The sequence below is a fragment of the Acinonyx jubatus genome, chromosome C2 (genome assembly GCF_027475565.1).
Source record: "Acinonyx jubatus isolate Ajub_Pintada_27869175 chromosome C2, VMU_Ajub_asm_v1.0, whole genome shotgun sequence".
NCBI classification, from domain to species: domain Eukaryota; kingdom Metazoa; phylum Chordata; class Mammalia; order Carnivora; family Felidae; genus Acinonyx; species Acinonyx jubatus.
Window position 1 is genome coordinate 70,350,212 of NC_069384.1, and position 15,589 is coordinate 70,365,800.

General features: G+C 42.7%; 1 protein-coding gene across 10 annotated transcripts in view; it reads left to right on the top strand.

Annotated features, from left to right (window-relative positions):
- The window catches only part of RUBCN (rubicon autophagy regulator), a 68,952-nt gene that overhangs the window by 40,786 nt on the left and 12,577 nt on the right, over positions 1-15,589 (top strand). For 2 of the 10 annotated variants that reach the window (XM_053220981.1, XM_015081546.3), the window contains exons 6-13: positions 1,803-1,959; positions 3,019-3,552; positions 4,903-4,947; positions 7,037-7,132; positions 7,834-7,949; positions 8,895-9,105; positions 9,597-9,701; positions 12,268-12,342. In XM_053220981.1, the coding sequence (XP_053076956.1) occupies positions 1,803-1,959; positions 3,019-3,552; positions 4,903-4,947; positions 7,037-7,132; positions 7,834-7,949; positions 8,895-9,105; positions 9,597-9,701; positions 12,268-12,342 (1,339 nt within the window). The remainder of the gene's footprint in view (positions 1-1,802; positions 1,960-3,018; positions 3,553-4,902; positions 4,948-7,036; positions 7,133-7,833; positions 7,950-8,894; positions 9,106-9,596; positions 9,702-12,267; positions 12,343-15,589) is intronic. The other 8 variants (XM_015081548.3, XM_015081550.3, XM_015081551.3 and 5 more) reach the window with 8 other exon arrangements.

Here is a 15,589-nt window from a genome sequence, read left to right on the forward strand (position 1 = left end):
GGAGGGACGTGTCTTTTTTTTTTTTCTTTGATGTTTATTTATTTTTGAGACAGAGAGAGAGAGACAGAGCACAAACAAGGGAGGGGCAGAGAGAGAGACACAGAATCTGAAGCAGGCTCCAGGCTCTGAGCTGTCAGTGCAGAGCCTAACACAGGGCTTGAACTCATGAACCATGAGATCATGACCTACTCTGGCTGAAGTCAGACACTTAACCAACTGAGCCACCCAGGCTCCCCGGGAGATGTCTATTTTTTAAACCCTTTAAAAAAAATCCTTAGTCTGAGTAAGCATGTCCTGAAGGGTAGGCTTGACAAGCTGAGGGGAAGAGGATGATTTTGAATCAGGAGTAGGATTTATAGTGTCAGAACTAGTATGACCTGGTGTTACACAGGATCATTTTTGTCCTTGAAGTATAAAGATAGTTTTGTTTTTTATTGTTAACCCTTTGATTCACTTGCCCTATCACTAATATCAGTGCCTCAGTTAGAATGGAATCGTAGGCCCTACTTCTTTTTGGGAGGGATCCCCTATCTCTCTTAGTTTTAAATTTCTTTATTTTTTTTTTAAGTTTATATATTTTGAGGGGCGCTTGGGTGGCTTAGTCGGTTAAGCATCTGACTTCAGCCCAGGTCATGATCTCATGGTTGGAAGGGTTTGAGCCTTTTGTTGGGCTGTGTGCTGATAGCTCGGAGCCTGGACCCTGCTTCAGATTCTGTGTCTCCGGCTCTTTCTGCCCCTCCCCCAATGATGCTCTGTCTCTCTCTTTTTCTCAAAGATAAATAAACATTAAAAAAAGTTTTTAAGTTTGGAGAGCCTGGGTGGCTCAGTCAGTTAAGCGCCTGACTTTGGCTCAGGTCATGATCTCGTGGTTTGTGGGTTCGAGCCCCGTGTCGGGCTCTGTGCTGACAACTCAGAGCCTGGAGCCTGCTTCAGATTCTGTGTCTCCCTCTCTCTCTGCCCCTCCCCTGCTCACATGCACTCACTCTCTCTCTCTCTCTCAAAAATAAATAAAAATTTAAAAAAGCTTTATTAAAAAAGCTTTTTTTAATGAAATTAGTGGAACCACTAAAAGCTTTTTATTAAAAAAGCTTTTTTTAATGGTTATTTATTTTTGAGAGAGAGAGAGAGAGAGAGAAAATCAGAGTGTGAGCAGGGGAGAGGCAGAGAGAGAGGGAGAGAGAGAATCCCAAGCAGGCTCCACACTGTCAGCACAGAGCCTGATGAGGGGCTTGAACCCACGGACTGCAAGATCATGAGTGGAGACGAAATCAAGAGTTGGATGCTTAACCGACTAGGCTATCCAGGTGGCCCTCTTGGTTTTAAATTGTGATTCTTAGTTACCAGTACCCGGCTTGGTGCCAGGCACCATACATGCACCATCTTATTTAATTCTCACAGCTCTATAAGGTAGGCATTAATCTCATTTTATAAAGGAGACCAACTGAGGGACAGAGTAGATAAGTCACTTGCTCAAAGTTTATATGATATGAACCCTGATATGTCTGATTTCTGACTCTATGTGCATAGTCTTAAGAATTTTGTTATGCTGCTACTAAGATAAAGCCCTCCGGGTGTCCCATCTAGGACTCCAGTTTCAGAAGCTGTGGTGTATGGCAGGACTTCTAGGTTTTCAAAATTGCATGCTGTAATAGAGCAATAGAGTGGTATGCCATATCTACAGGCTCTGGCTGCATTTCAGGCCTGCGGCCAAAGGTCAGCTTCCACCAGCATTACTATAGTGCTGAGTGCTCCTTCTCTGAGGGCCTCTGTCCTGGACTCCAACATGTGGTTTTTTTTTGTAGTTTGCCAGAAAGCATGAGAGCCCGCTGCTGGTAACAAAGAGCCAGAGCCTGACAGCTCTGCCTGGTTCCACGTACACTCCTCCAACCAGCTATGCTCAGCATTCCTACTTCGGGTCCTTCTCCAGCCTCCACCAGTCCACACCCAGCCACAGCTCAGGTACGGGGGCAGGAAGGGTAATCATGACATATATGCCGAGCCCCGGAGCAAGTAGAGGATTTTGTGGGTGCAAACAGGAAAGGTGTAGCTAGAGCTTTGGCTTGGTGCAGTTCGTCATATTTCATGTCTTGATAAAGGACATCTTAAAAAGTTATATAGCGACCAGTCTAAGATAATTCAATGGAATCATTAAAGTAACAGAGGAAAGAGATGTTTTTAGATTCCCCTGGATTTCTTTTTTTTTTTTTTTTAATTTTTTTTTTTTCAACGTTTATTTATTTTTGGGACAGAGAGAGACAGAGCATGAACGGGGGAGGGTCAGAGAGAGAGGGAGACACAGAATCGGAAACAGGCTCCAGGCTCTGAGCCATCAGCCCAGAGCCTGACGCGGGGCTCGAACTCACGGACCACGAGATCGTGACCTGGCTGAAGTCGGACGCTTAACCGACTGCGCCACCCAGGCGCCCCTAGATTCCCCTGGATTTCAATCCACGTTGCCAAGAAGACATTTCAATAATAATAGCTAACACTTCCTGAGCACCAACTGTGTACCAGGCTCTGTTATATTTATATATATTATTTCATTTGATCCTCAAAATAGTCCTATGCAGTAGGTGTTATTATTGCCCATTTTACAGATGAGGAATGAACACCAATAAACAATGAAGCTACTGTATCAAGAGCACATGCTCTTATCTTACCTTACCTGGTTTACTTCCTTCTAAATAAGTTTTGTTAACAGAAGAGACTCATAAATATGGAGAAGAAACTGAGGGTTACTGGAGGGGTTGTGGGAGGGGGGATGGGCTAAATGGGTAAGGGGCACTAAGGAATCTACTCCTGAAATCATTGTTGCACTATATGCTAACTAATTTGGATATAAATTTTAAAAAATAAAATTAAAAAAAAAAAGTTTTGCTTACCTCACATGACGAACCTTTTCTGAGGTGGTACTGGGCACCCAGTAATGATAGGGAGGTAGGTCCTTAGTTGTAGAGAAGCCTTTCATATATACCAAAGATTTCCAGCTCACCTTTTTCTTCCCTTTTTATATCCTAGAAAGAAGATCGACTTCCTTTTCACTCTCTGGCCCTCCCCGGAAACCTCAGGAAAGCAGAGAGCACGGCTCACCAGCACAGGATCAACCTAGCCAAGCCTCACTGCTTCCAGCCTCTACGTTAGCCAGGGATTCCCCCTCAACTCCAAATGAGATGAGCTCTAGCACACTGACCAGCCCCCTAGAAGCATCCTGGGTCAGCAGCCAGAATAATTCCCCAAGTGATGCCAGTGAGGGGCCCGAGTACTTAGCCATCGGCAACCTGGACCCCCGAGGCCGGACCGCCAGCTGTCAGAGTCAGAGCAGCAATGCTGAGAGCAGCAGCTCCAACTTGTTCTCCTCCAGCAGCTCGCAGAAGCCAGACTCTGCTGCTTCTTCTCTAGGCGAGCAGGAGGGAGGTGGGCAGAGCCAGCTGTCCGGTGTCCTTCGCAGGTCCAGCTTCTCAGAGGGGCAGACGTTCACTGTTACCAGTGGAACAAAGAAGAGCCATACTCGGTCCCATTCGGATACCAACATTGCCTCCAGAGGAGCCCCAGGTAATGATAGTCACCAGTCCCTAGTTAGTGACTTATGTTTCTGATGACATGATGGGTATCCTGCTTATAATGAAAGAGAGAAGTTTATAATGTTATATGAATACCCAAGAAATCGGAGAATATTTATATTTGTTCCTTTATACCTTGCTAACTAGTAAATGTTTTCCTGAATTCTTTCACCAGTTCCTTAGCATCAGAGGATAGTGTGGCTTGTTACAGTTTGAGTTTTTAATGTTTCTCTCTGGCAGAGGGGAATTACTAATGAGCTTTAAAAATAATCCCATTAAATTCCTCCCCTTTCTGTGATTCCTGAGAAGTTTGGTTAGGTGTCATACTAGTACGAGAGAGGCTAAGTGATATTGGGGTTTCCTCATTAAAACTAGGGATATGGTGAGTGTGGGATGATGTGATCTAGGAAACAAGTAGGTGGGGCTGGCCATTGCATCACTAATTCAGGTTGGAAGGCCATCAGTTGAGGGGCCCTGGCCATTGGGCCCTCCCTCACACAAATAGCAGCTGCTAAGCAGAGCACAGCCTTGGCTCGAGAGAGGTGGGGCTCACTGCTTTTGCCATCTCCCTGCCATCTTCTGTCATGGGTTGTTAGTGTTTGGCAGGCTTTGGTTGGGTTTCATTTGTAGGAGAGTCTCCATAACAGCAAGTATAAGATGGATCTCTGTGCTCAAAGCCAGTTCTGGGTAGGAAAACCCCAGAAATAAAATATAAAAATAAAATATAGAAAATTTTGAAAAAGCAAAAGAGGAAGATTTCCTTTAGCAACTGGAGCTGCCATTGATTTCTCTTTGTAATTTCTAGAAAGGTGAGAGCTGAGGCCCTCATCCAAAACTTCTGAGTGACAAACTTTTTTTTCCATTTTCTACTCAAGATGCAGTTCTGCTTATTGGAACTCTTCAGGAAAAAAAAAAATCCAAATCAAAGCCTGTCTTCCCACAAGCTTTCTTAGATGTGAAGAGTATTAGGGTTAGCGCCTCGCTTCACATCTCCTGCTGCTGGCCTGCTGTCTACTGTACTCCAGGCCACTGGTCTTTGAGCGTGGGATGCTTCCCTGCCCCCATTCTTGAATCCATGTGGATTCCAGAAACCATGGTAACCTGCATTGGGAAGGGGAGCAGAGAAAACCTAAGCAAAAGGGTCTGAGGGAGAGGGGGTCGTGTGTAGATTCTTGTATGAGTCAGCTACTATGGTTCAGTAGCTGAGTACTTCAGCACCAGGGTTCCCTCTTGGGAGTTAGGTCCCTACCTCCGCTAGATAAAAGGACACTCTTTTTCTCACTCTCTCTGTTCTCATTTCCTCTCTTTGGACTCTCCTCTGCACCTGTCTGTCTACATACAGGAGGCCCCAGGAATATCACCATTATAGTTGAAGATCCCATTGCAGGTTTGGGAGCCAGTCCTCCTTTCTGTCTGCCACCTCCTCCTCCTCCTCTGTGACCATCTTGCTTAGTTCAGAACCTCCTTTTCCATTCTGGTGTCAAATCAAGTCTGGCTAGTCTGGCCAGTCCTGCTATGATTCTTGGACCCGTCTCTAAAATGGCACCGATATTTTGCATAATATGTTTATTGCCCATGACTTCCAGATGCCTCATTTAGTCTCCCAATAGCTTCTGGGAGGTGGAGTCAAAATTTATCAATCCTGAAGGTGAAACTGAAGCCCGCTCTTTGTCTAAGGCATCATGATGAATCAGTGACAGAATTTTTCTTATAACTGAGTACTTACTGTGGATTACTTTATTTTCCTTGAATTAACACCAGAATGTCTTTTTCCCCCCTTCTGTGGTCTTGGATGTGGATGCATGCTTTTTGCCTCTCCCAGAGTCCCATTTCCTTTTTCTTTCACCTATTTTCCTTCCTCTGTAAGTCCCACCCACCACCATTCCAGCCATTTTACAGGTTTTTTTCTACTGACTTTGGTTTTCACGGTGATATTGAAGATGAATATTGTGTTAAATTCTGGGTTTATGGAGATATTAACAGTAGAGTGTGTTTGCCAGACAGAGTGGTGAGGGAGGACTGAAAATGGTGGCCTCCTGCTAATGGAGGAAGCCACTGAGTATGTAAGCTTGGAAAAGAGAAGGTTAAAGAGGAGGAAGTTGACAGGACCACCGTTTAGAAGAGCATTGTTATTTTTAAGGAGACGAGAAATTGTAAGAAGACAGATTTCAAGTGAGTGTGAGGAAATCTAAGAATTAAGAGTTGTTCATTTGAATGGGCAGCATCAGGAAGCAGTGAGCTCAGTAAGCAAAGGCTGGACGGCCTGCACATGTTGTAAAGGAATAGCACACTGGTGTTGGAGTTTGTGTTGTGCACTTACTTTGACTGGGGACCTTAAAGGAGGTCCCATCTGAGTCATAGTTTCTTAACCAAGGCATCATGGTGACTGCTGGTTTGTCTTTAGATCAGTAGTGAGGAGGAGAGCTCACTGCAGGGACCAGTAGAAATCTTTGAGACCCAAGGAAAACAGTTATCTCTTATCACAGAGTAGCATTTTTTTTAATGAGAGGAGCAGCTGACAAGTTGGCACCCTCTGTGGGGGGAAATGGTTGGCTGCGGCTCAGTCATTCACTCTCCCAGAGCATCCTGCTCATTTCTCAGGCATCCACCTGCTTTTCTGCCTGCCCTTCCTTCTGTAGCAGTGGGAATTTTGTGTTTTCCTTGGGAGAATATCAGTTTCTCATTTCCTACGAGCCCTGCCTACTACTATTTCTCTACTCCCAACTCTCATCGTTCCTTAAAAACTTCTACCCAGCCAGCCGCTTCCTACTTTGCCAGGCTTCTCTTTAAACCTTTCCTTTTCTTCTCCAATAAGGCTGGCCCTATAGCCCTGTGGCTGATCCCTTTGGATACAGGGCCATTGTCCTTGGCTTCTCTAGCATTGTCTTGATGCCTCCTTGAAGGACGTTGCTGGATTTTATTTTTTTTTTCAGCTGATTGAGAAGTGAATTAAATTTGTAGGTGTGACAACTTTCAAGTTCATTTCAGGTTCAAGAGAGGCCATATCCTAGTATTTCCCTAGTGTGACCATTCTGAGATTGTTTAAGAGCGCAGTGTCAAGGTTTCAGAGAAGTTTCAGTGTGCTTATCTTTGTTTTACCATGTGAGGACTGTTATCTACATTGGTTTTTATCAAGAGGATAGAAATTGGCCAATATTCCTAGAACATTTGGTAAGAAGATGGAAGAACAAAGAACTGAATTCATGAGTCTACTTTGATTTGATTCTTTCCACCTTTGTGTTGCTGCATCTTGGGTTATGTTTTCTCTTTTCCTCTTAGAAGATACTGACTCCCCATCTCCCTTCCTCCATGTGTTCCTGCATTCTTGGACCGTTCCCTGTTGCTGCGCCATCTCTCTCCTGTTTGGGAGGGCATTGGGAATGGGAGCAGTTAAATACTGAAACTCCGAAGTTGGGAATGTATCTGTTGCTCACCTCGTATGTGTGTTTTTACTCCCTGGTGGTCACTGACACTAGAATCCTGCAATGATAAGTCGAAGTTGAGAGGTCCCTTGCCCTACTCTGGCCAAAGCAGTGAAGTCAGCACACCCAGCTCTCTGTACATGGAGTATGGTAAGTGAGCACTAGGAAGGCCAGGGCTGCAGCTGTGTCTTTTCTCTGCTCTCCCCTTGTGCCTGCTAAGGTCTGAGCTGTCTAGCTCACGTCAGCTCTGGGGAGGGTACACACCATACAGTCTCACCCTTCCTATCATCATTTCCAGCCCCCATGCTAGAAATCACACTGCCTCGCCATTTTTCTTGCTCCTTTCTGACTTAGGGGTCCCACCCTCTTGTATGCTGTGGGTGTTATCACCATGAATGTCTGTTGATCCAAATGGAATGGCTCTCTGAGTGGGTGAGAGAGGGACCTTGAAAAGAGGCCTGTGAGTGTTGGGGCTGAATTATGAGAAGATAAGCTCCACGGGAGGAGCTTATCTATTTGTTTCCTTGTCTGATTCTCAGCACAGGTTTTTAGGGTTTTTTGTAGGGTAGGAGGGCAAGTATCTCTTCTTTAAATTTTGATGGTAAAAGGATTGTCTCTGGGCTCTCTTCTCTTATTCTACTATTCTTTAACCAAGAGGCTTAGTGGTCTGGGATTCTGAGATTCAGAGAAATTCCTTTAGAAGGTAGACCTCTTCTTTCCAGCCTGTTAACCTGGGAAAACTTGGGCGCATCTTTAGTGGTAAAATCATCAGACTTCTCAGAGAAGCTTGTCTGTTACAGATTCACTTTCTAAGTCAGAGTTTTTCACATGCACATTCCATTTTCCCACAGAGGGTGGTCAATATCTGTGCTCAGGGGAGGGCATGTTCCGAAGACCATCAGAAGGACAGTCCCTCATCAGCTATCTGTCTGAACAAGACTTTGGAAGCTGTGCAGACCTGGAAAAGGTAAGGGATCTAAGAGGCTACTGAAGAGCTCATGAGTTGGGAGATCTGGACTGAGGGCCCACAGAGCCATTTCTTCTAATGAGGTTTGGGTACATAGTAGTAACATGAGCAAAGACCACAGTAAAGACAAGTTCAAGCTAAAGATAAGCTCAACACTTTCCATCTCTGGAGAACTTTTCAGGGACTATATGCTCCTCACTGAGTCCAAAACTGTTACTGATTTTCTCTTAGAAGCTACCTTGGGCAGAGAAATACTTTTTAGACACATGATTATTGTTTCCCTGACCCTAGAAGCTTAGGTTAAAAATTGTTTCCAGAATCAACTTCCATATTTTGTTCTAAGGCTCAGATATATAATAAATAATGTCCCTGTGACATTTTGTAGCTTAAAAGCACTTTATCTTGAGATTTATGTTTACCTTAATGCTTTGTATACAGGGATATGGCTTAGGAAAGACCTTGATATTAAATTCTGGACTTTTTCTCTATCATTTTTATGTACAGTAGGATAGGAGGGCCAGGCATGACAGGTTTGAGAGCAAAGAGAATGTAGAACAGTTTTTTTGGCCATCAGCTTTCCTTATAGTGGAAGTGTTCATTTCCCCTGAGTGTTTTGAATAAAAGCAGCACATGTCTTAGAAGCTCTCCTTTCCAGGGGCTCCTGGGTGACTCAGTTGGTTAAGTGTCTGACTTTGGCTCAGGTCATGATCTCGTGGTTCATGAGTTCAAGCCCCACGTCGGGCTCTGCTGTCAGCACAGAGCCTGCTTCAGATCCTCTGTCTTCCTGTCTCTTTGCCTCTCCCCTGCTCGCCATCTCTCAAAAATAAATAAACGTTAAAAAAATAATAAAAAAGGAAGCTCTACTTGTCAGCGTTACAATCAGTGAGGTGTTCAACGTATCTAGCCCCTTGCTAATCAACTTCTTTGGTGCTCTCCTTTCCCTAGGAGAATGCCCATTTCAGCATCTCAGAGTCCTTGATTGCTGCCATTGAGCTAATGAAGTGCAACATGATGAGCCAGTGCCTGGAAGAAGAGGAAGAGGAGGAAGAAGACAGCGATAGAGAGATCCAGGAACTGAAGCAGAAGATCCGCCTTCGTCGCCAGCAGATCCGCACCAAGAACCTGCTCCCTGGGTATCAGGAGACTGAGCACGGAAGTGAGTGAGGCTGTGAACTCCTCAGTTACACTTCTGCAGGGAGTTAGGATAAGACTTGGTACCTTGTGGGCTTCCTTTTTTGTCTCACTTTCAAATGTTATAACCCAGCTAAGGGTTCCTCTGCTGTCAGAAAGAATTTTTATGTTGTAATTTTTTTCCTGCCAGACCCAGAGTCCTGGAGTTTATCTATTTCCTACCTCAGAAATATCTTCCAAAAAATAGGTTTCTGATATGAGAACTACGACTGCTGGTCCCAGAGTCACTTCCCACATAGTAGTACCTTCTGTTTACCTGAAACTTTCAAAATGTCATGAATAAAATGGGGAATAATCAACAAGAAGAGCTAGTTTCCATTTCCCCAGCATCACTCCCAGCCAAGTTTCTATTCACTTCTCTGTTGAAGTCACACCAGGTCCCTTTCATTGTGACCCTAGGATAGGAGACCACTTTCTATCCTGTTCATTACCTTTTTTTTTCTTTTTAAAACATAGCAGGCTTTCAGGTCACTTCTAACAGCTCCCAGTTTAGTTCACGTGATTCAACGCAATTCTCTGACTCTGGCTCTGCTGATGAGGTTGACGAATTTGAAATCCAAGGTAAGAAGTGACACTTTATTTCAAGCAACTTTCATTGCCTGACTCTTTGAATTTGAAGTCGTAGACTGAGAAGCTTTCCTTAAGTATAGACAATCTTCATAAAGGTACATTATGGAATGTTGTTAGTAACTGTGAAAGGAAGCCTCTCTTGCTAAAAACAAAACTCCTTTAGTAAAATTTAAACAGAAAAAGAAGTGCTTCAGGTAGAGGGGCCTGGCTGTTGAAGTCACCTTGATGGGTCTCCTCAATTGCACCTTTCTCTTGGATTTTCACTCTGATTCCTCCTGGTAAGAGCCTAGAGCTGGCCTATACTTGCATGAAATTAGAATCTTATTCTCTTATGTTCCATAACACAATCAAAATTGTTTCAAAATGTTTAAAAGGAACTTTGTTATAATCCTAAGAGAAAAGGACAAAAAGAGTCATTGGGGGGAAAAAAGGGGGAAAAAACATCAAGTTTACAAAGTAGAGCTTTTTCTGTCCTACCAGTGCTAACTTGCTTAGCAGAATCACCGACCCTTGTTGTTGTAAGCACATGCATAGAGAACAGGAGGGGTTCTAATCTGGGAAGGCAGTTCTATTAAATCATGTTAACTCATGACTAATGGATTAATCCATTCCTGCAAATCATAGATTTCTTCAGGTTCCCATCAGTGCCACAAACAAACAAACAAAAACAAACCAAAAAGCAGTTCATAGTCACAAGTTTTCACCCATGGGTGAAACTAAGAGTTATTTCCTTATGGAGGTGAATTGACTCTATAATTCTCCATGGTAAGATGGTGATGAATACATGTTTTATAGATCTGTTTATATCAATCTAGAGAATTGATGTAATTCACTTTTCACCTGCGCAGACCTCCAGTAGTAATCGAAAGCTGGTGGTAGCTGGATTTCTTCCCCATTCAGAACTACAATTTTTATACATATTTTTCCAGGTGTCTAGGAAGTCTTCCTTCTGTGTTCTCTTTAATATGTCTGATTTCTTTTCATGACAGTAATAGCCACTTAAAACTCCATTTTTTTTTTTTTTTGGTTTGTTTGTATGTGGTTTTCCAACATTTCTCCAATTCTCTGATACCAACTGAGTATCCTCACAATTCAATTCTGACATTAACTCCTGGAGTTAGGATAGACTCCACAGGGTAAGGTCTCAGTCCCACGGGACACTCCCACTTCATATGCCAACCACAAATGGGGTCACCATGTTACCTACTCTTCTCCGTAGCCAACTACAAATTCAGGGGTTCCTAAGACACCTCCCCAACTCAGGTTCCATAATTTGCTAAAATGACTTACAGAACTCATGAAAACACTAGACTTAAGATTACTTTTTGTTATAAAGGATACAAATAAATGGTCACATGAAGAGATACTTAGCGCAACACCCCAGAGTTTTCTGAGCACAGGAATCTCTTTGTCCATGTGGTCAGGGTGTGCTATACTCCCAGTACATCAATATATTCACCAACCAGGTAGCTCTCCCAAACCTTATCATCACAAGTGAAAACACTTTATCAAGGTTTCATTACATAGGTATGCACGAGTGCTTAATGCAGCCATTGATGATTGAGCTCAATCTGCACCCCCTCTCCCTTTTTGAGAGTTTGGGGATGGAGCTAAAAATTCTAATCCTTTAATCTGGTGGTTGGTTTTTCCTCTGGCAGCCAGCCCCATCCTGAAATTACCTGGATATTCCTCAAGAGTCACCTCATTAGCATAAACTCAGATATAATGGCAAGGGGCTCATTATGAATAACAAAGACATTCCTATCACTCTGGAAATTATAAAGGTTTTAGGAGCTCTGTGCTGAAAACTAGGCAGAGACCAATTATATATTGTTTTTCATATACCACAGTCTGTGATTGGCTTGATCTCCAAATGAGAAGACAATAAAAGTGTTCTGCCCTTTCTCTTGGAATCAGCAGTTAGAATTTCATGAGGGTAATATTAAGGTAAATTCACAACACTGCTTCACTAGGTGTGGAGCAGTCCACTTGACCACTAAGTCTGTTCCTTGCAGCAAAGCAAGGGGCCAGAGGAAGCTGTTCAGTCTGGAAAGAACCAAATTTGAAATAGCCTGCTTGGGAGTGGCATGAAGTGCACTCCTGTTGGAAACTGTTGTTGCCTTTTTGGCCCCAGAGGAGTTGTTTAGTCAGCTAACTCTAATCAGTTCAGGATGGAAATCCCTAAAGGAAAAGACCTCCGGGTAGGGTTTCTCAGCCTCTAGGCCAGATAGTTCTTTGTTGTAAGAGACTGTCGTGCATTGTAGAATGTTTAGCATCATCATCAGCCTCTACCCAATTTACCTACAAGGGTAGAAAATCTCCTCTGGTTGAGAACACTACCTTAGGAGGTCTTTAAGACCAGGCTGGTTTGGGGAAATAGCAATAACTATCTCCCAAGCAATACTGAGCACCTTCCTGTGGATGTAACTTCCTAAAAGCAGTTTTACCTTTTGGAGCCAAGTCAAGTCCTGATTCTATGTGGTATAGAACTGTCATTCTCATTGATTTACTTCCTGTCTGAATACTAAAGGGCCCCCTTTTATAATCATTATCACAGATGGTAGCGAAGGATCTAACCTGACTCACATGTCAAAGAACGGACTCTCAGTGTCAATGGCATCGATGTTTTCAGGTAGCTTGTGTTGGAAGTACGGGTGTGCTCATACATGCATGTGTGTGAATGTTTGCATCACCTTTTGTACATTCTTAATCTTGTGACACCTGTCTGTAAGGTTTGGAGAACTAGCTGGGAAAAACCAGACTTGAGCCAGCTAGGAATAATTCAAATATTCATTTTCTTCTTCTTCATAGGACCTCCAACAGTCCTCCTCACTGAGATTGTCCTTGCTGATCCCTCCCTACAGCGACATTTATAGACTAAGTGGTGATTGTGGCTGATGGAGGTAGTAGGCAGTTTAGAAAGCAACAGTCAGGTGAAGAAATTTTAGTTCAAACCAACAGCTAAGCTACTGCCACACATTCAGACAGCAAAAGTCCGATAGAATAACGTGAAAGCATAATATGTCTTTAGAGTTTTGAATTTGCAGAGCCATTTGCAGAAAGTGATCCCTTCTTGGTACTTAATATGTCTGGTACATAAATGTCTGGTACATAATATGTACATAAAATGTCTGGTACATAATATGTCTGGTACATACTTAATATGTCTTGGTACATAAATGTCTGGCCTTAGTAATTTCTTTGTGATTCAAGCAAGTAGGCTTTCTGTAGGTGCGGTTAACTGAAAGTAGCAGTTTTCTACTCAAAGTGGTTTTAAAACACACAACAGCAAAACTCAGGATTTATTAAACACTTTATTTTTTTTCTAAATTTTTATAATGTTTATTTATTTTGAGAGAGAGAGAGAGCTCATGCATGCATAATTGTGAGCACAAGCAGGGGAGGGACAGAGAAAAGAGAGACAGTCCCAAGGAGGCTCCATGCTGTTCAGTGCAGACCCCAATGCTAGGCTCAATCCCAAGCACCTTGAGATCATCACCTGAGCTGAAATCAAGAGTCCAACACTCAACTGACTGAGTCACCCAGGCGCCCCTAAATAGTTCATTTTAGCTGTCAATGTAATCAGCCACTAGAATGTGAAATAATTAGGTAAGATCAGATAAAGATTTGGAGAAAGGAAAGTATTTAGTTTTATTTTTCTCTTTTCCTGAACTGTTGTAATTTATTCTAACATAGTCTTCCCTTGCTTGACACGTAATTATCCTATCACTTTTTAACTGGTCTCTTAAGTGTTTACAACCACAGTCCTTTTGCAGGTACATTTATTGACTGTCAGCCATTTCTCTGTCAGAGCATATTCAGTCTGCTTTAACCATAAGGCGTACTTTTATTTGGTCTTCCTGGCATCTTTTCTTCCACTATTTTGGGAGCTTTAAAGCTTTTAAAATACATTTTTATACTTTTTAAAAATACATTTATATATTTTATATACATGAAACATTTTTCAACTAAAAGACTATACTTTTTCTTGTGCCCTATAATCCCAGCACATTATGGGAGTTGAAGGGAAAGCAATCAGAACAAGCCTCTTTCAAAAGAAGTGGCTTGTTTTACCTTATTTCTACACACAGGTTCTTATTTATGAAAGTATAATTTATAATTCATCTTTCTTTACACTACATTTCCTTTTTGCTTTCTGTTGCTTTTCCTCTGCTTCTGGTTTATTAATGGTATGAAATCCTTTTTAAAAAGTGTCATTATACTTCTCATTAGCGATCTTCCTGATTACATCCAGAGGTTTACAGATGTGTTTCTTTTTGATCATCTTAAGTGATATATGCTATTGAAGAGCCTCTGAGTATACGATCAGATTAAAATCCATAATACCCTTGGGAAAAATGTAAGTGCTTAAGCATCCTATTATGGACATCATCTATCATGAATACTCTGCATATTATAATACTCTACTTGATATAATCACATTTCTTAGATCCTGATTCATTGAGTAGACCATATGGAACAGAAATGTTTCTGAAGGAAATAGATGAATAATTTTTAGCAAATTTATCGACTTGTGGAACCATCACTATAATCTAGTTTTAGAACATTTTTATTATCCCAGTAAGATTCCTTGTGCCCATTTACAGTTAATTTCCCTTCCTATGGGGTGCCTGGGTGGCTCAGTTGGTTAAGCGTTCAACTTCAGCTCAGGTCATGATCTCACAGTTCCTGAGTTCGAGCTCCACGTTGGGTTCTGTGCTGACAGCTCAGAGCCTGAAGCCTGCTTCCGATTGTGTGTCTTCCTCTCTCTCTGCCCCTTCCCCACTCATGCTCTGTCTCTCTCTCTCTCAAAAATAAACACTAAAAAAATTTTTTAAATTTCCCTTTCTACCCCAAGCCGCAGTTCACTGCTCATCTTTCTGTCTCTATAGATTTGCCTTTTCTGAACATTTCATATAAATGGAATAATACAATATGTGATCTTTTGTATCTGGCCTCTTTCACTTTATCAATTTCTTTCTGTGGTACCTGCCAAATTGGTATGAGATCATTTATAAGCTCCCAATCCCAGTCTTTACAACTTCTTTAGTTTTAGAGTTTTGTTTTTCACTGCTCCTTCCCCTTTTATTATAGCTTCATCAGTTGTTCTTTATCTTTCTTCATAGATTCTTCTAGAATTTCAGTCTTCCACATGCATGTCAGGTTCCAGTCAGGAGACAAAAATCACAGAGTAATTTGAATAGGGAAGGTTTAAAATAAAGAATTATTAACTATCGTGGTGGACTGAAGTAATGGGAGCCTGGCTCGTAAGGAGTGAAAACAACTCTAAAGTATACAGGGATAGCAGATATAGGTAGCAGTCAGTATGCCTAGGACTGAGGTGGAGCACCGGGGAAGGAACAAGTATAGAAGAGGACCATATCTGCAAGGCTGAGATCCAGACCTCCTGGCTCACTAGAGGTGGAGAAATTCACTGAGGCTGCAGAGCTGCCCTAAGAGAGTGCCTGGGGATGCTGTCTATGAGAGGTGCCATGCCAATGGCACCAGGAAACCATTCTGTGGGGTGCTGGCAGAGGCTGCCCCTAGGGAAGTGCTGTGCCTCAGAACTCAAGAGATGCTGGGGGAAGTGCGCCATGGGAGGTGCCAGGCCTGTGGCTCCTGCTTTGCCAAGAGGTACTGGGGAAGCAGTTTATGAGAAGTACCACTAGTGGCATTCTGCTTCAAGGCCACCTTCATGAAGGCCTGCCTCCCTAAGGGAAAAGTCACATGTACTACAGGAGTCTGCCTAGAGGAGTACCACCAGACTCAGCAAGAGAAACTCCTGCCTCCTCCAGTGTCCCTCCAGTGCCCTCTACTGACAAAACTTAACATGGTGCCAGCTGGCAGAGGGCTGCTGTTTGAGTCCAGCTCCATTATCA